At 36.0% G+C, this 18,388-nt stretch overlaps 6 protein-coding genes across 7 annotated transcripts; 5 read left to right on the top strand and 1 right to left on the bottom strand.

Moving 5' to 3' along the window:
- The first annotated feature begins 225 nt into the window (after nt 1-225).
- LOC17881705 (probable lysophospholipase BODYGUARD 4) lies at nt 226-2,183 on the top strand. 2 transcript variants are annotated; one of them, XM_006286445.2, is made up of 5 exons: nt 226-690; nt 780-1,117; nt 1,219-1,406; nt 1,491-1,810; nt 1,922-2,183. In XM_006286445.2, exons 1-5 carry the CDS (start codon nt 291-293, stop codon nt 1,954-1,956), a joined length of 1,281 nt encoding a protein of 426 aa, XP_006286507.2. In that variant the 5' UTR covers nt 226-290; the 3' UTR covers nt 1,957-2,183. The 2 variants fall into 2 exon arrangements, with proteins under 2 accessions (XP_006286507.2, XP_023636866.1); XM_023781098.1 differs by having other exon boundaries at nt 227-690; nt 786-1,117.
- Nucleotides 2,184-2,765: 582 nt separating this feature from the next.
- On the top strand, nt 2,766-5,085 carry LOC17881882 (NADH--cytochrome b5 reductase 1). The gene is made up of 9 exons (XM_006288335.2): nt 2,766-3,019; nt 3,231-3,372; nt 3,573-3,663; nt 3,767-3,844; nt 3,936-4,016; nt 4,102-4,191; nt 4,285-4,350; nt 4,466-4,552; nt 4,788-5,085. Exons 1-9 carry the CDS (start codon nt 2,902-2,904, stop codon nt 4,878-4,880), a joined length of 846 nt encoding a protein of 281 aa, XP_006288397.1. The 5' UTR covers nt 2,766-2,901; the 3' UTR covers nt 4,881-5,085.
- A 2,332-nt stretch (nt 5,086-7,417) lies between these two features.
- Nucleotides 7,418-9,530, top strand: LOC17882088 (AAA-ATPase At5g17760). The gene is made up of 2 exons (XM_006287501.2): nt 7,418-8,537; nt 8,771-9,530. Exons 1-2 carry the CDS (start codon nt 7,530-7,532, stop codon nt 9,278-9,280), a joined length of 1,518 nt encoding a protein of 505 aa, XP_006287563.1. The 5' UTR covers nt 7,418-7,529; the 3' UTR covers nt 9,281-9,530.
- Nucleotides 9,531-9,949: 419 nt separating this feature from the next.
- On the top strand, nt 9,950-11,473 carry LOC17881489 (AAA-ATPase At5g17750). The gene is made up of 2 exons (XM_006289315.1): nt 9,950-10,942; nt 11,039-11,473. The coding sequence occupies exons 1-2, from the start codon at nt 9,950-9,952 to the stop codon at nt 11,471-11,473; spliced, it is 1,428 nt and encodes a 475-aa protein (XP_006289377.1).
- A 529-nt stretch (nt 11,474-12,002) lies between these two features.
- On the top strand, nt 12,003-13,673 carry LOC17882137 (AAA-ATPase At5g17740). The gene is made up of 2 exons (XM_006289370.1): nt 12,003-12,998; nt 13,098-13,673. The coding sequence occupies exons 1-2, from the start codon at nt 12,003-12,005 to the stop codon at nt 13,671-13,673; spliced, it is 1,572 nt and encodes a 523-aa protein (XP_006289432.1).
- A 501-nt stretch (nt 13,674-14,174) lies between these two features.
- On the bottom strand, nt 14,175-15,551 carry LOC17881821 (AAA-ATPase At5g17740). Its single transcript, XM_006287751.2, has 2 exons — nt 14,751-15,551; nt 14,175-14,582 (listed from the first exon to the last, which is right to left on the bottom strand). The coding sequence occupies exons 1-2, from the start codon at nt 15,549-15,551 to the stop codon at nt 14,175-14,177; spliced, it is 1,209 nt and encodes a 402-aa protein (XP_006287813.2).
- Between the last annotated feature and the right edge of the window lie 2,837 nt (nt 15,552-18,388).

Genomic DNA, 18,388 nt, shown 5'->3' with positions numbered 1-18,388 from the left:
CAACACAATAGGCCTACAACACAACACTGTTACCAGTTTGTAATACACAGACGACGAATTTAAAAGAAACTAGGCTTTCCTAATTTGGGCCCGGAAAGCTTTGCGGGCCTTATGCATACCCGTGAAATTTGCCGACAAGAAAAGAGAAACATAACTACGAATGCATGCATCTGGCTTAACTGACGATTTTATTTACTTTGGTAATAAATTCAAAACTTCTCTCTGTCTACGTGGCTTAACCACTCATCTCAAATTTCTCTTGCGCTCTAGATTCCCTCCGCTCCGCTTCTATGAGAAGATTCGGGACAGCCATCCACGCCGCTTTCTCTTCAATCGTCTTCTTCTTCTTCGACCTCATCGACGCGGTTCTCTGTATCGTTTACGAGTTCGTCGACGAGATTTTGGAGGGAAAATCCCGAGGCTGTTACTGCAAAACGTCTCCTCTTCATACCACCGGTGAAAATGAGTGTTCGGAGACTTTATTCCGGAGGAAGAACATTTTCCGGGAAATGTGGTTTCTGGGATACGCGAGAAAATTCAAATCCAAGCTCTCTCAGAAAATGAGAAAATCTAAGATTCATGAGTCGGTGGTGAATAGATGGTCAGATTGTGGATGTCAATCTTGTAATTCGTGGACTAAAAACGAAGATGAGAATCTTCACGTCGTGGTCAAAGATTCAACTTCTCAAGGTCAGAGATTTAACTTTTTTAGTATTTCTCTTCATCGTTTGATTAGTTTAAGTTTGCTTACAAATTTTATTTTATGTTTCTTGTTGAAGAAACAGAGGACTCTGTTAAGGGATCGTTCGAGAATGTTATATTCATACATGGTTTTATGGGTTCATCGCATTTCTGGACAGAAACAGTGTTTGAACACATTAAGAAAGATCGTTATAGGCTCTTAGCTGTTGACCTTTTGGGATTTGGAGAGAGTCCTAAGCCAAGGGATAGTCTTTATACATTGAGAGATCATGTTGAGACGATAGATAGATCTGTTATTAAGCCTTACGAGTTAGATTCGTTTCATGTGGTTGCACATTCCATGGGTTGCTTAGTTGCTCTTGCTTTGGCTGCTAAACACTCCAACATTGTTAAATCCGTCACTCTTGTCGCACCGGTGAGAGATTTGTTTGGTTTCTAAACTTATGTTTTTAGCCTAGTCCGCCAAGATCCGAGTTGTGAACTTGTGTTTGTGTGTGTGTTTTTAACATTTTTCAGCCTTATTTTCCTTCATCAAATGAAGAATCGGTTTTGAACCGGATCGCTCCAAAGCGGTTATGGCCGCCACTAGCATTTGGAACAGCGGTGATGTCTTGGTATGAACATATCGGTAGATGCGTTTGTTTCATAGTTTGCAAGCATCACATGATATGGGAGTGGCTAATAAAGCTATGTACGGGTAAAAGGTAAAAAATATTTGAAACGGTATTGGCGATTGTTTCAGTTTGAAGCTATCAAATCTTTTCAATAAAATTTTGTTTTTTGTTTAGGGAGACTCCTTGGAAGATAAAGGACATAACAAGGCACACACATCACTCGGCATGGCATAGTATGCACAATGTGATATGCGATGGATCTAAATTTGCTGATGAACATCTCGGAACCATCATAAACTCTAGTGTTGAGATTCACTTGATACAAGGCGACCGCGATGAAATCGTTCCTTCACATTGCTCCAGCAACATGAAGAGGAACTTTCCAGCGGTGGAAGTTGATATCGTCGCTGGTGCTAATCATGATAGTATGATAAGCGGAACAAGAGAAGAGTTTGCTGAGAAATTGGCCAGCATATGGTGTTCACGTAGAACAGGTTCAGTTATTTGAAACATTGAATCAATTCAGTTTCCTACAAAACCAAACAAGAAACAGGACTATAATGAAACTAAACTTGTTATTTCTTATTCTTCTCTTTGACCTGAAGTGATGGATGCCAAAATCGGAACACAAGCGAGGTGATAAGGCCACGGATCAAGCAAAGATACGATCGGAATCTTTTTGAGTGAGACCCTTGTCGTTAATGATATAACTTCTCTGAGAGACAAGAGTATTATATTGTCTTGTAACCCGGGGAAATTAGGTATTGAAACTGCCATAAGTTAATGACACTAACAAACTCAAGGACACATCCTCTTGCTGATCCTTTTCAGTTTTTCACCATTAACCCCTGTTCTTGGCCACCAAAATCTCAATCTTCTTTGTTGTACAACATTGTTCCAACGCTGAAAGTGAAAGCCCATATCTCCCTCTTAACATCCGCAAGAACTTGAGTATGTCAAACTTAACAAGAGATTAGAAAATTATAATAGTCTATTAAATAAGTCCAATGAATCTGAGATAGTCTCTATAAATTACTTTTTTACACAATGGGTTTGACTGGTAGAACAAGTTAGCATAAAATTGTTTTTTCCTCATCATATTTCATATAATTACCACTTTTTAATATACAAAATTGCACCAGTCACTCAGAGCAACCATGTGAGTCTAGTAGCGATCAAATTCACCAACCCCCATACGACTAATCAATCCTTCAATGTAGTGTCTTATAAGGTTTTAAATCACAACAAAATAACAGTCATATGATTTGACAATTGTGGTACATGAGTGATTGAAAACTATTTTCAACTATAAAAGAATTGTATTTTTTGGTCAAATATTTTATACAGTATACTATGTTGTAATTAAGTAACGTTTGAAAGTGGTAACTACAACGTGATTGTGGTAGGTCTACCAGATTCCATCCTCCTCATATTAATGGCGGAGATAACAAGGGAAAAAGACAACTCAAGCTCCAACTCCGAACCATTCCTAAAGCACTGATTTTTTTGTTTCCCTTATAATATTATTCTTTAGCAAGTTTGATTCTTTTCTTCTTCCTTTTGTTCCATTTTGGGTTTAGCCACCATGGATACCGAGTTTCTTCAAACCCTAGATCGTCAGATTCTATTTGGTGTCTTCGTCGCTTTCGTCGCCGCCGGCGCTGGTGCTGCTTATTTTATTTCTTCGTCCAAGAAACGCAGAGGTTCGATCTCAATTTTAAAATTTTTGATTCGTCTTTTTTGCTGGGTTTCCAATTCTCAAATGCGGTAGCTTACACTGATTTCAAATTAGGCTAAGTTTTTTTTGTTGAATTCATCTGTTTGGAAGGTTGAATTAGGAAAAAATTGAGCCTTTTAGATATTTCTGTTTCAATTGATCTACTTGAAGATTTTGTGTGATTTGTTGGTTTGTAGTGTGCTTGGATCCAGAGAATTTCAAGGAGTTCAAGCTTGTTAAGAAAGATCAACTTAGTCACAATGTGGCCAAGTTCATTTTTGAGCTCCCTACCTCTACCTCTGTCTTGGGTCTTCCCATTGGACAACACATCAGTTGCAAGTATGGGACTCTTTCTTCTCTTATTATCCTCTCTGTATTTGTTCATAATCTCTGGATATCTTAGATCCAATTTCAAAACTTCTGCAAGTTGCTAGATACTATGAACATACTCTTTTGTAGACTTTATGTTAGGCTGTGTTGAATTCCATTTTAGAGAGTTTCAATGGATGTTGTGATAAATATGTTGATTTTCTCAATAGGGGCAAGGATGCTCAAGGAGAAGATGTTATTAAGCCATACACCCCAACAACACTAGATTCAGACGTTGGACGTTTTGAACTTGTCATTAAGGTATATGCTTAAAAACACTTCTCAATTCGACTTTGTTTATGATTCTGCTGTTCCTTCTCTTTAACACGATCATATAATGCTGGAAATTTCCGCTGCCAACTAGATGTACCCACAAGGAAGGATGTCTCATCATTTCAGGGAGATGCGTGTTGGTGACCATCTTGCCGTAAAGGGACCTAAGGTACTTATAATTCAGATGTTATGTTTAGTTTATCAAACTTGCAAGTCTATACTTTTCTTGGATCTCAAAATTTTGCTGTTTTATTTCTCAGGGTAGGTTTAAGTATCAACCAGGTCAGTTTAAGGCATTTGGAATGCTTGCTGGAGGTTCAGGCATCACTCCTATGTTCCAAGTACGTCGGATACATTTGCGTTTAATATCGTTGTTGAAGCCAATGTATACGTTTGAAACACGTTTTCATTTTTGTATTTGTGAAGGTCGCTAGAGCAATTCTAGAAAACCCAACAGATAAGACAAAGGTGCACCTCATTTACGCCAATGTCACGTACGAAGACATTCTTTTAAAGGTATAATGCTTCTCACCTGCTGAATCTTATGCGTCAAGAACAAGACTATTTTCAAACACTAAATTTTATGTGAATTAATACTTTTTTTTTCAGGAAGAATTGGATTGTCTTACCGCCAATTACCCTGATCAATTCAAAATCTACTATGTTTTGAACCAGGTTAGCCACAAAATCCAAGTGTTTTTGCTTTCCTCTGATGTAATTACCTAAAGTAAACTCTCCTTGATACCTTTTGTTCTTGGTGGTTTGGTTTATCTTCTGTGACAATGATTAGCCTCCGGAAACATGGGATGGTGGTGTTGGATTTGTATCAAAGGAAATGATTCAGACTCATTGCCCTGCACCAGCATCCGATATTCAGGTAAACCCTCCTCTGTTCTTAATCTTAAACAAACCCGACCATCACGGTTTCTAAATATAATATTGAAAGCATTGTCTTGTAAAAGATGAGTGAAACAGAACAGCAAAATATGTCAATGTCTGAAATAAATCCAAGAATATTGAAGAGAATGAAACATCGACAAAGAAGTAATCTTCTTGAGTGAAGGAACATACAATGGTGTTCTAATCCATGTACGGTTCATATTATGTTGCAGATCCTAAGATGCGGGCCACCGCCAATGAACAAGGCCATGGCTGCAAACCTTGAAGCTCTGGGATACTCTCAGGAAATGCTATTCCAGTTCTAATCTACACCTCTGCGTTTGATTTACTCCACAACGGAACTTATTTATCTGATCAATAATTGTAGGCCAACTATAAAAGAGTTCGTGTCTTCTTAACTGAGGTGAGGGAGTTGTATTTTGTTTTGGAAGTTTCGTAAAACACGTGTCCTTTATATGATGTATTTGTTATCCCAATTGAATTGAAGTTTCAATATATTGGTTTACGAAATTAGTTAGAGACATAGGATTAACGAATACTGCTTTGGTACGTGATAGTGTGAGTGGTGCTGGACATACTGACATAGACCTACCCTATTTGCTTTGGTATGTTGCTATAAAGTTTATAGTATGAACTTTGGCTACTAGCGTATACGTGAATCATCAATCCACTTTTTAAAAAGCATAGCTACAAAAGATGATTGAAATATGTTTGGTAGAATGATTAAACAAATTTTTAATCTTTAAAGACAGCTTTTACAAGTCGGCTTGTTCTTTTCCAAAACTTTTTTATTGTTTGATACATATAATGCTTTATGATTTTTTAGTAGAAGATATTATATGAAGTTGGCAATTACCTTAATATATTTTACATGAAGAAATAATCAAATAATACAAGTTTATTTTCTCTATTTTCTATATTCATCTTTGTAACGTTTTTTTCATGCAGTCATATCCAATCATACTAGTGAATAGTGAGCATTGTGAAATGAGATGCTAAAAGAAAATTTGACATGTAATGAGATACTATAGTTAAATTACGAAATGAAACTATGTAACTGTGAACTGTCAAAAGACATTTATAATGATCGTTCATAAGTCTGAAAAATTGGTTCTATAATCTCATGTTACCAATTAAAATCCTAAATTCTATTGTACATCGCATGACCACGTCAGATAAGATTTAAGATTAGTGTACCTAACCAGAAAGATTCAAGATTATATTATATAAAAGATTCAAGATTATTAATTGTATTGTTTTTTTTTACTAAGCGGCTCGATTGATTCTTTACAATGTTTTTTTGTTTTTCTAGTTTTTTTTTGCTTTTAACAAAAAGAAAGAAGATAGAGACGTTTTTTTTATAACTAAAAAACAAAAAAAAGTTACTTTAGTATTTTATATTTGGATAGAAAAAATTGTATTGTAAAATCCACTTTTGAAGTATTGGTGTACGATGCAGAGTTTGCGTGGTTTGAATAATTTTATAAAAGCAATATTTGTGATTTTATTAAAATAATATACGCCACGGTCCAAAATGAACGAAACGATGAATCCATGACTCATAGTACACTTGTTAAATAATTTGATTTGATTTTTGTTTTTCTTGGGTTATGAATCGAATCATCCAATGATACTCTGACACGTACTTTCTACTTTTCACATTCTGCACTTGTTGAGTTACTACACGCAATTGCCTTTGGCCCCCTCACATGCCACGTCGCGACAATCTAGCGGAATCTTTTTTTTTTTTTCTGCTTTGGTCTTTTCTGAGTCAATCATCAAATACGTATTTCTCATTACACCAAAGTTGTAAAACAATGTATAAATAAAGTTTATATCATAACCAAATATATAGTGACTTATTAACCTATAAATACATCAATTAAAACTTCCCAAAACTGTTTTTGGAAGACAAAAGTGTCAGTGTAATAGGTTCTTTGTTCTTGTAGCTAGAAATTGTTCAAAAAGACAAAGATATTTTGTGTAATTTTGGTAATCAGAGCTTTATAAAAATCAAACTTGTTTTGAGTATATAATGACTATCTTTACGTAAGTGTTTTATTGTACAAGTCATCTTCCACGTTCCACCAACAAAATCCAAAACCCAACAATATTAATAATCATCACCACACCGATTGTTTTTTTCTTCTGTCCAAGCAATAAACGTTTCAACAAATAAAAAAACAAATAAGCACATTGTATCTATCAACCTATGTAAGAAACGTCACTGGTGCATTTGGTTAGTTAATGCCTAATGGATTCATATTTCTACCACGTCTTGAATTCATCTTCTGTCTATAAAAATTTGTACGTCGTCGTTGTAAATTTTGTATGATACATATCTTAATTCTAATATTAAGACATTATAATTAAATATATGGATCGGTATATGAATAATCAGGATACTAAGCTTTTCGTAAAAAAAAAAAAAGGAATTCAAATCTATATCTAAAGCACAAAGCTAGAAGATTGCTGCACTACAAATGCATAATATAAAAGTTAGAAAACATCAATATTTTTCGAGTCTTCATTGGTCAAGCAACAAATATTAAAAAATATAAAGATTGTTCATATGAGATAAAAATAGAAAATGAATGGACATGCTCTTCGTGGAAAGAGACGTGGAAATTTTCCATGAGTTTCTTTCTTTTGTCTTCTTATTTACTTATTGTATATACTTTATTTACTTTTCTTTGTTTTTTTTTGCATTCTCAAAATTTGTTTAATAATTTTGTGGAAAAAAACACACATCCATTGAATAAAGACAACAAGATATTAAGACATGAGACAGTGAAACCTTCTTTCTTAAGCTTCTCTTCTTCTTCTTCTACTTCTTCTTCTTCTTCTTCTACTTCTTCTTTATATATCTCTTTTACCTCTCACTTTCACTCTCTCCATCTTCAAGTAAACACAGTAAGCAAAACAGAGAAAACAAAAAAAAACAGAGAGATACGATGATTTTCGCAAAGGATCTTCCTTCACCTACATCGGTTTTCACAGCTTACGCATCAATGGCAGGTTACATGATGATGATACGATCAATGGCTCACGAGCTTATCCCTGCTCCCATCCAAGATTTCATTTACAGGACTCTCCGGTCTCTCTTCTTCCGTTCTTCTTCCTCCACTCTGACTCTAACCATCGACGACGACAACATGGGCATGAACAACGAGATCTACCGAGCAGCTCAGACTTATCTCTCCACCAAGATCAGTCCCGACGCGGTCAGGCTCAGAATCAGTAAAGGTCATAAGGATAAACATGTCAATTTGTATCTCAGCGACGGAGAGATCGTCAACGATGTGTACCAAGACGTCCAGCTAGTATGGAGGTTTGTTACAGACGGCGGAGACAAGAAAGGCGGCGGCGGAGGAGTAGGAGGAAGAGGCGGAGGAGGAGGGAGAAGAGGCGGTATGGACGATGACGGTAGAAGCGAGTACTTTGAGCTGAGCTTCGACAAGAAACATAAAGACTTGATCTTGAACTCTTACGTTCCTTACATCGAGAGTAAAGCCAAGGAGATAAGAGACGAGAGGAGAATCTTGATGCTGCATTCTCTCAACAGTCTTAGATGGGAATCAGTTATTCTCGAACATCCTTCCACCTTTGAGACAATGGCTATGGAAGATGACCTCAAGCGTGACGTCATCGAGGATCTTGATCGGTTCATAAGAAGGAAAGAGTTCTACAAGAGAGTAGGGAAAGCTTGGAAGAGGGGTTACTTGCTGTACGGACCACCCGGAACCGGGAAGTCTAGTCTGGTTGCAGCCATGGCTAATTACCTCAAGTTTGACGTTTATGATCTTCAGCTAGCCAGTGTGATGCGTGACTCTGATCTGAGGAGGCTTTTACTAGCCACACGTAACCGCTCGATTCTTGTCATAGAAGATATCGATTGCGCAGTGGATTTGCCAAACAGAGTGGAGCAGCCAGTTGATGGCAAGAACCGTGGAGAGTCTCAGGTTAGATTTCTAGTATCTACTATAATTGGTTTTGCTATATGATTGGGCATTACCAAATCGAACCAAACCAAAATCCGTACCAACCAAAATTTAAATATAAATAAACCATTACTTTTTGTTTCCTATACCAAACTTGATCCAGATTTAGTGTAGCAAGACTAGTTAAATCTGACTAGTCCATTTAATATATTTAAATGATTTTTTTTTTTTTTGGTATGAAAATGTGTGTTTAGGGACCATTGACGTTGTCGGGGCTGCTGAATTTCATAGACGGACTATGGTCAAGCTGTGGAGACGAGCGGATTATAATATTCACAACAAACCATAAAGATAGGCTTGACCCGGCATTGCTACGTCCCGGTCGTATGGATATGCACATCTACATGGGACATTGCTCTTTCCAAGGATTCAAGACTTTAGCCTCCAACTATTTGGGTTTGAACGATGCCACAATGCCACACCGTCTCTATCCGGAGATTGAGCGTTTGATCGACGGGGAGGTGATCACGCCGGCACAGGTGGCAGAGGAGCTGATGAAGAGCGAGGATGCTGACGTGGCCCTCGAGGGTCTTGTGACTGTTTTAGGGAAAATGAGGTTGAAATCTGAGGAATCGAATCCGCTGATGATCAACAAGAAGGAGAATCGATTGGAGATGGAAGAGATGAGGTTAAGGCGTGATACAGAGGGTTCTCCGAGGAAGAACAGCAAAAGAATCAAGAAACTTGTTCTGTTTTGGACCTAATCGTGTGTTACATATATGATCCATTAGTTCAAATAAGATTACGAGGGAAACAAAAAAAGAAGTAGACGTAAGAGGCTAATTACAACTCTAAATTAAGTTCAAAAGTTTGGAATTCTCTTTGATGATGATATAAGTTGAGTGTTTTCTTCAGAAATTTCTCATATGTTTATTTTGTAGGGTTGCATATGTGAACCATTAATGTAAGACGCATTAAGATATATGGAACTTTATTTTTTCTTTAAAGAAACTATTGAGATAGTCTTTGGAGGTACTTTACCAAGAACTTTACACAAGGCACATTATTACTCTATCAATATAGAGAGCGGAGATTTCGTCACAGAAACTTTGAGAAGAGCAAAACTTATAATATCTTACTTTATTTATTTTATTTTATTTATATGTGGTGGTAATTAATACTCTAAACCGACTATGCATGTATATATGACAATAAATTAAACTATGTCATTATAGTTAATGAAATTAGTTTATATGATGGCAAAAAAGGGAAATTATTTTCTTATTTTGTCACAAAAAAAAAAATTTACTTTATTAAAAAAGGAAAAAATCTCACAGTACAATTAGATGTATCTATATAATAAACTCAATTGAACCAAAAAGCCCCAAACGCAACAACATTGAAGGGAGTCCAAACCCTAAAGCTCGAAAACGATGGTGTTCTCTAGTTCAGATCTCCCTTCTCCTGCATCAATGTTCTCTACCTATGCATCAGTAGCGGGAACCGTAATGATGATCAAACCAATGATTCAGACGATAATTCCAAAACCAGTGCAGAACTTGGTTGTCTCTTACATCAAATCTTTAGTCGGCTCTCGTTCATCGACTCTCACGCTTGTCATCAATGATATGAACAAGACTGAGACAAACGGGATGAGGAGGCAAAACGAGCTTTATATCGCGGCTCAAGATTATCTCTCAAGCAAGATAAGCCCCGATGCATCAAAGCTAAGGATGACTAGAGACCCTAACAACAAGAACGTCAACTTATACCCAAGCGAAGGAGAGGTTGTCTCCGATGTCTACAAAGGCATTGAGCTCAAGTGGAGGTTTTTAGCTGGAAGCAACAAGGCAAGTATGGTTATAGATGGAGGAGTAGCTGAGGAAACCGTCAATTGGGAATGCTTCGAGCTAAGCTTCGACAAGAAACACAAAGACTTGGTCGTGAAATCATATGTACCTTACGTGGAGAGGAAAGCAACGGTGATCAAGAACGAGAGAAGAATCATCAAGATGCACTCCTACTCTAGCTATACTCTTCGCTGGGAATCTGTCAACTTCGAGCATCCTTCCACATTCGACACAATGGCTATGACGCGTAAGCTCAAGCGTTCTGTGATGGAAGATCTTGATCGGTTCATCAAAAGAAAAGATTACTACAAGAGAGTTGGGAAAGCTTGGAAGAGGGGTTACTTGTTGTACGGGCCACCAGGGACCGGGAAGTCTAGTCTAGTGGCAGCAATAGCTAACCACCTCAAGTTTGATATCTATGATCTCCAGCTCGCAAGCGTGCAAGGGGACGCCGATCTGAGGAGGTTGCTTCTCGCCACTAAAAACAGCTCGATTCTTCTTGTCGAAGATATAGATTGTTCCGTGGATTTGCCTACAAGGTCACAACCTGCAACCACGACCTATGGGGCTCCCAAGGTTTGGTCTTCACATTGGTTTGATGTTATGTCATCTATTTAATTTGTGCAACTATACATGCATGGATCCTAAACAAGTTTTAATTTGTATGAATAGGTATCAACACCATTGACACTATCAGGACTTTTAAACTGCATTGATGGGTTATGGTCTAGTTGCGGAGATGAACGCATAGTAATATTCACGACTAATAACAAGGAGAAGCTCGATCCCGCATTGCTCAGACCAGGCCGTATGGATATGCACATTTACTTGGGACATTGCAGTTTTGAGGGATTTAAAACATTGGCATCTAACTACTTAGGCCTGTCTCAGGACAATGATGACACTCACCGTCTCTACCCGTGCATCAAACGTTTGATTGATGGACAAGTGTTGACTCCAGCTCAAGTGGCCGAGGAACTAATGAAAACTGAAGATGCTGATATGGCGCTTGAGGGTTTGGTTAATGTTCTCAAAAGGAAGAGGTCAGAGTCAGAGAAATGTGATGATGAATCTAAGAAGATGAAGATGCTCGAAGATGATATCTAACATTGAAGAGACCTGAACAATCTAAAGTTTTCACTTGAGAGATTCTTACAAATGATCAGGGTTTCGTACTTCATATCGTTTTTCTAGTTTCGGGTTTTTGGTTTTCAATTCTTCTTTTTTGGTTCATTCATCAAACATTCTAAGGTTATTTTTAAATTTGTACTTTTTCAATTAAAGTAATATAATATGGCTATATTAGTTATCTATCGATTCACAATTTACAATTTGCAACTGCCTAATAGTTTGATGCTCACCCAATGAAAATATATTCATACAAGAAAAATTATAAATTTATGGAATATCAATTATTTATTTATAGAGATTAAAAGGAAGTATTCTTTTGTTTACCACAAAGGAAAAAGAAATATACTAAACCAGAAAAAAATTACATATAGTTAGAAAAAAATAAAAGGAAAACTATCTCCCAATACACACTTATATAAACAAAAATTAATCTAACAAGAATTAAAGCCTCAGACGCAACAACATTGAAAAGGAGAGACCAAAACCCTAATCTCAAAATAAAACGATGGTGGTCTCTAGAGATATCCCTTCTTCAGCATCAATGGTCTCTAGTTACGCATCAATGATGGGATACATCACGATAATCAGACCAATGATTAACACAATCATCCCACGTCCAGTTCAAAACTTCGTCGTCTCTTATCTCAAGTCCTTGGCTGGCTCTCGTTCATCGACTCTCACGCTTACCATCGATCAGTTGTCCTCAATGTATATTCACGACGATCTTTACAACGCTGCTGAGGCTTATCTCTCCACCAAGGTAAGTCCGACTTCGGTCAGGCTAACTATGGCTAGAGACCCAAAGGAGAAGAAAGTCAAGTTATACCTCAGTGACGGAGAGGTTGTCTCCGATGTCTACAATGGTGTTAAACTTAAGTGGAAGTTTTTTGCTAGCAAAAATAAGAATACTATGGTCGATGAGTATGGGAACCGATATCATGGAAACTTCAATAGGGAATATTTCGAGCTGAGCTTCGACAAGAAACACAGAGATTTGGTGGTGAACTCTTACATACCTTACGTGGAGAGCAAGGCAGTGGTAGTTAACAGCAAGCGCAGAATCCTCAAGATGCATTCCAACTTGCATATGTCCTGGAAATCCGTGAACTTGAAGCACCCTTCAACATTCGACACCATGGCTATGAACGAAGATCTTAAGCGCTCTGTGATGGAAGATCTTGACAAGTTCGTCGGAAGAAAAGATTATTACAAGAGAGTTGGAAGGGCTTGGAAGAGGGGTTACTTGCTATACGGTCCACCAGGGACAGGGAAGACCAGTTTAGTGGCAGCTATGGCTAACTACCTTAAATTTGATATCTATGATCTCCAGCTCGCAAGCGTGAAAGGAGACGCCGAACTAAGGAAATTGCTGCTCACCACTATGAACAGCTCGATTCTTCTTGTAGAAGACATAGACTGTTCCGTGGATTTGCCTACAAGGTTGCAACCTGTATACGTAACCAATACAAACAAAGGGCTCAGAAATTTTGGTGCTCCCAAGGTTGGTCTTCATGATGCTTTTAATATGAGTTTTGTGAATCATTTAGTTTTCTTGCAAACGATACATGGGTCGGTCCTAAATTTTTTTATGTGTGAGTAGGTATCAGCACCATTGACGTTATCAGGACTTTTAAATTGCATTGATGGTTTATGGTCGAGTTGTGGAAACGAACGCATAATAGTATTCACGACGAACAACAAGGAGAAACTCGATCCAGCATTGCTCAGACCAGGGCGTATGGATATGCACATTTACATGGGACATTGTAGTTTTGAGGGATTTAAGACATTGGCGTCTAACTATTTAGGCCTGTCTAACGAAAATTATGACACTCACCATCTCTATCCGGACATCAAGCATTTGATTGAAGGACAAGTGGTGACTCCGGCTCAAGTCGCTGAGGAACTAATGAGAAGTGAAGAAGGTGCTGATGCGGCGCTTGAGGGTTTGGTAAATGTTCTCAAGAGAAAGAGGTCAGAGCAAGAGAAGTGTGAAGATGATGAGTCTGCGAAGAAGATGAAGAAACTTGGAGAAGGAGAGAAAAGTATTGCCGACGTTGAGGATACAATGAAAGTGGTGACTCCGGCTCAAGTTGAGGACGGGGAGGAACTAATTGATAGTGAAGATAATGATGATGACCTAGAGGAGGGTTCTATGGAAGAGGATCTTGAGTAGGGTTTCATGGAAGAGGTCACAGTTTTAGAAGATTGTGAATCTGTGAGAAGATGATGAAGAAACTTGAAGATGTAGAGGAAAAGAATCACTCGGCATTGAGCACTGATGAAGTTAGTTTTGCACATGAATTTAATCTATTTTGATATACGGTTTTGAAGCCATACATGGGCACAGTACTCTATCTTTTTTTTGGTCAACAATTTTAATTTATCCTATATTATAATGTCACATAATGACCATTATTATTTTAAGAAACTCCTCAGTACTGTTCAAAGTTCAAACATTCTGTATAATCAAATTTATGATTTTGCGGCTTGGATTTTTTCAATTTATTAGTTTAGAATCTCACTTTGCTTAAAATTTCATTTTCTTGGTCGTCTAGTTTTAATTTCGAAACGAAAAGAAAAACATGAAACATAATCTGTATGTAAACGACAAAGAGAAACAGAGACCTCAAAACTGTTAGCGTGTAAGTAATTTTATATTAAGGAAATATACTAACTACTTCACAAGTCTTTTGTCATCTTCATCAATCTTACTTGATATTAAAGTCTTCATCTCCAAAGTCCTCACCAAACCTTGGAGGGCCATATCAACGTCTAGGCTCTTCATTAGCTCCTCTGCGACTTGACCCGGTGTCACAGCTCGTCCATCAATCAAACGTTTGATATCTGGGTAGAGAGGGTGTGGGCAATCATTGTCATGAGAGAGGCCCAAGTGGTTAGACGCCAACGTTTTGAATCCCTCAAAACAGCAATGTCCCATGTCAATCTTCATATTCATACAACGTAGCGATGTTGGGTCAAGACTCTCCTTGTTATTTGTCTTGAATATCACAACGCGTGCTTTGCCATTCGACCAAAACCGACCTAAGCAATCTAACAGTTGCGATAATGCCATATTCGATCCCTATTGATCACACACACACACACACACAACAAAAAAGCAAAAACATCAATTGAATTAGTTTGTAAATATTCTCTCTACAATAACTTTTAAAAATATATATAATTCTGAAGAAATCAAGAACAGGAGAACATACCTTGATGACAAAAAAGAAAAGAAAAGAGAACATACCTCGAGGGAGCCGTCTATATCATCTACGAGGAGAATCGAGTTGTTCTTGGCTCTGGTGATAAGCATCCTTGGGTCAAAGTAAGTTTTCAACCCTAGAGGGAGGGTTAGTTTATAGACATCTAAGCTGAGATGTTTAGCCATAGCAGCAACAAGACTAGTCTTCCCGGTCCCTGGTGGCCCATGCAACAAGTAATATCTCATCCAGTGTCGCCCGACTTTTTTGTAGAAATCTTCCTTTCCCATGAACCGGTCAAGATCAGCAATGAGGCCACGCTTGAGCTCTTCCTTCATTACAATCGTTTCAAACGTCGAATGGTGATGGAGGCTCTTGATTTCCCAAGTGTCAGAGCAGTGAGAGTATGTGTGCATCTGGAGGACTCTCTTCTCCTTGGCCTTGCTCTTCAAAAAAGGTAGGTAAGAGTCGAAGACCAAATCTCTATGCTCTTCGTCAAACCTCAGCTCGAAGCTTTGCTTATTTCCAGTATTTTTGTTTTCAACGAAAAACCTCCACTTGAGCTCGACCCCTTGGTATATATCGTCCAACTCGTATTTATTGACGTAGATTTTGACCAAGTCAACCTTAGTTTTGTAGGAAAGATAAGCCAGAGTGGCGTCATAGAGGTCGTCTTCCATCCCAAACTTCGTTAGGTAGTCGTCGATGATAACCGTGACATAATTATCACCATGCTCTGTGCCAGTCAGCGAAGGAAAGCCGACAAGATACCGGAGATAGGAGAAGATCAAGTATCGTATCGGACGAGTTATTGCTTTAACCATCGATTTTATCAACTTGAGCATCATGACGGCCGCCGGAGAGAAAGTTGATGTACAAGAAGAAGAAGAGGAGATCTCTAAACAAGAGAAAGAGAATCGTTTAAGGGTTTAGTTTTTATAACATAAACTCTTTATCAAGTATTTTAATATATATATATATATATATATATACTTTATCCGAAAGTATTATTATTTCCTTCTTTCTTTTGTTATATACTAGTGCTGTCAGCCCGTGCGTTGCCGCACGGGTAAATGAAAACTTAAAATAATTAACATTGTTAAATAACTTTTTCGAGTGGAAAATTGATTATAATCTTCTAACTGTATATTTTTATTTAATTTATGAATTTATTTTCTTTATCTTTTCTATATTATGATGTATTAGTTTTGGATACAAAGCTCAACTATTTCTATCATAATACATGTCTCAATCACCAACGAATCATTAGTCTCATAAAACTAATTAGATAACTTTACAAATTCAACCAAATTCAACATAACATTATAGGAACATAAGCAATACCTAAATAAACATCAATGAGAAAGAATATGCTTTAATTTAAGAAAAAAAGTTTTACAATCACAAATTATTGTCAATTAGATTTAAAAGAACATATATTTGGTGTTTTGGTGAGGCATCTAAAGATGGCACGATTTTTCATAGGACAAAGATCAACATGAAGCAACTTCTTATTCTTGTATGCTTCTGTTATATCAATCTTATGCTTTTATCAAAACATGAGCTATAAATTTAAGGGCGATCTTGCTTCAAATTACATTTCACAAATCACAATATATATTAGAATCATATCCAATTGTATCTACAGATAGAAGTCAACTATAAATACCAACAAATATTGTTGTATCAAAACACCAACCTATAATTAATAATAATAAATAAATAAATAAAACACAACAATTTTAAACAATGATTTGTAACTGATTCTTGTAGAAATTTAAAAGTATAATTAAACAATAAAAATTTAGTGAAGTCACTAATCAAACAATAATAAAGGGAGAAGAAATTATAAGTTTAAAAACTTATCAAAATATAAAATAAAATGAGGAAGATGAAACAAAACAAACCAGATGATGTTTGAGTGTAAATCTATGGCCATGTTACTACATTTTATATGAGTTTTATACCTTTTTGAAGTTAAATTAATCAATTAATAGTTTTGTTGCAAATACAGAAATCGATTCAGTGACAAGAAGAGAAAAATGTTAACAAGAGATATGAAAGGTATTCACATAAAGCAAATTTCAAATCATTATTCTATTGAAATTCACAAAAAAGGTAATAAGAGAAGTAGGCTGATAGTCAAAATTAATTACCTAGATCAATGATATGATCAATGCATGTAGAAGATGGAAAACAACACCAAACCGAGGTTGGATAAGGAAATCAATAAATAAATCAGTCATATTTAAACGAAGATGGTTAATCGACGAAGACTAATAAATCGAAAAAACAATATTCAGATTTTTTAAATCTCGGAGGTGTGAAACAATACTCAAAGAAACAAAATATATTTTAAATGTCCATAGAAATCTATATATACAAACAAAGAGGTGTGAAAATAAATAAGTGTGAAAAAATAACAGGTGCGAAAATTTTAAGGTAGGGGTACGACGAATAAACGCAATTGTTGGCTATAAAACTTTGCAGCTTTTGGGATCATTAACAAATATAAACAGTTAGATGACATAACAAAAACAATCTCATCCATTAGATTAAAACGATGATCTCAGCAACCATAGAAAGTGGGTTTGAGCAACTAATTAACGAAGAGATAATAACAATTAATACCTTTAGATGATAATGACTAAGCAAATTTAAAGTCAAATAGGATTGGAAAAACAAAATTTGAAAAAACAATTGTTTCAGGAAAATAACTTTGTAAATGAAATAAAACAAGACAATCAATAATTTTTTTAATAAAATAAAGAGTTGTAGAATATTTATATATGGAACGAAAGGGTGTGACTGTGAAACATTGCGTTGATTAAATTACAAGGGTTTTTATTAAAAGACACATTTTTAAAAAAAGACATATCCTTTTAAAAAGACATATTTTTTGCTTTTATATATTCTGAGATTAAAAATTAACCTTTAGATCAAATGAAAAACAATCTGAACCGTTAGATTCAAAAGATGACATCAGCAGTAAACAAAAAGTGGGTTTGCTATTATATATAGATTCCAGATTTTTCACATATTAAAAAATATTTAAAAATTAATTAAAATTGTATCATTTTTGTGATTCACAATTGGAACTCTAAACCAATAATATTAAACTAGAAGTTGAAAAATACTCAATTTTTTAAATCTTTTAAAGTTTATTTTCCTCTTTCTTTGTGTATATAAAAAAGAGAAATTATTACTAAAATATAAGATAAATATTTTTTAAAAGTTTAAATCTCTATTTTACTTATATATAGTATACCATGAAATAGAAAATTGGTATTTTTATAATTTATAATATTTTTTAAAAAGTTTTACATCCATAATCTATACTTAAAGATAAGACAGAGCGGGAAACACTAAGGTTGACTTGGTCAAAATCTACGTCAACTAGTAATTTTAAATTATTAATCTCCTAAACTTTTGTCAAATATTCATCATTATCAATATTGCTACCATATTTAATTTAAATAAATGCAATTCTATAATTGCCAATTCAATACTAAAGAAAACTATCTCATACAAACATCCTGATAGATAAGTTTTCTTATCACTAAAATAATAAAACTAAGGACATTGCTGTTTTGATGTTAGGCCAGGGCGTATGGATATGCATATTCACATGGACATTGCTGTTTTGATGTATTCAAGACTTTGGCATGTAACTATTTGGGAATGT

Source organism: Capsella rubella, unplaced genomic scaffold, assembly GCF_000375325.1.
Source record: "Capsella rubella cultivar Monte Gargano unplaced genomic scaffold, Caprub1_0 scaffold_6, whole genome shotgun sequence".
Taxonomy (NCBI): Eukaryota; Viridiplantae; Streptophyta; class Magnoliopsida; order Brassicales; family Brassicaceae; genus Capsella; species Capsella rubella.
The sequence above is the reverse complement of the archived record's forward strand: the minus strand, read 5'-3'. Positions and strand labels throughout refer to the sequence as shown.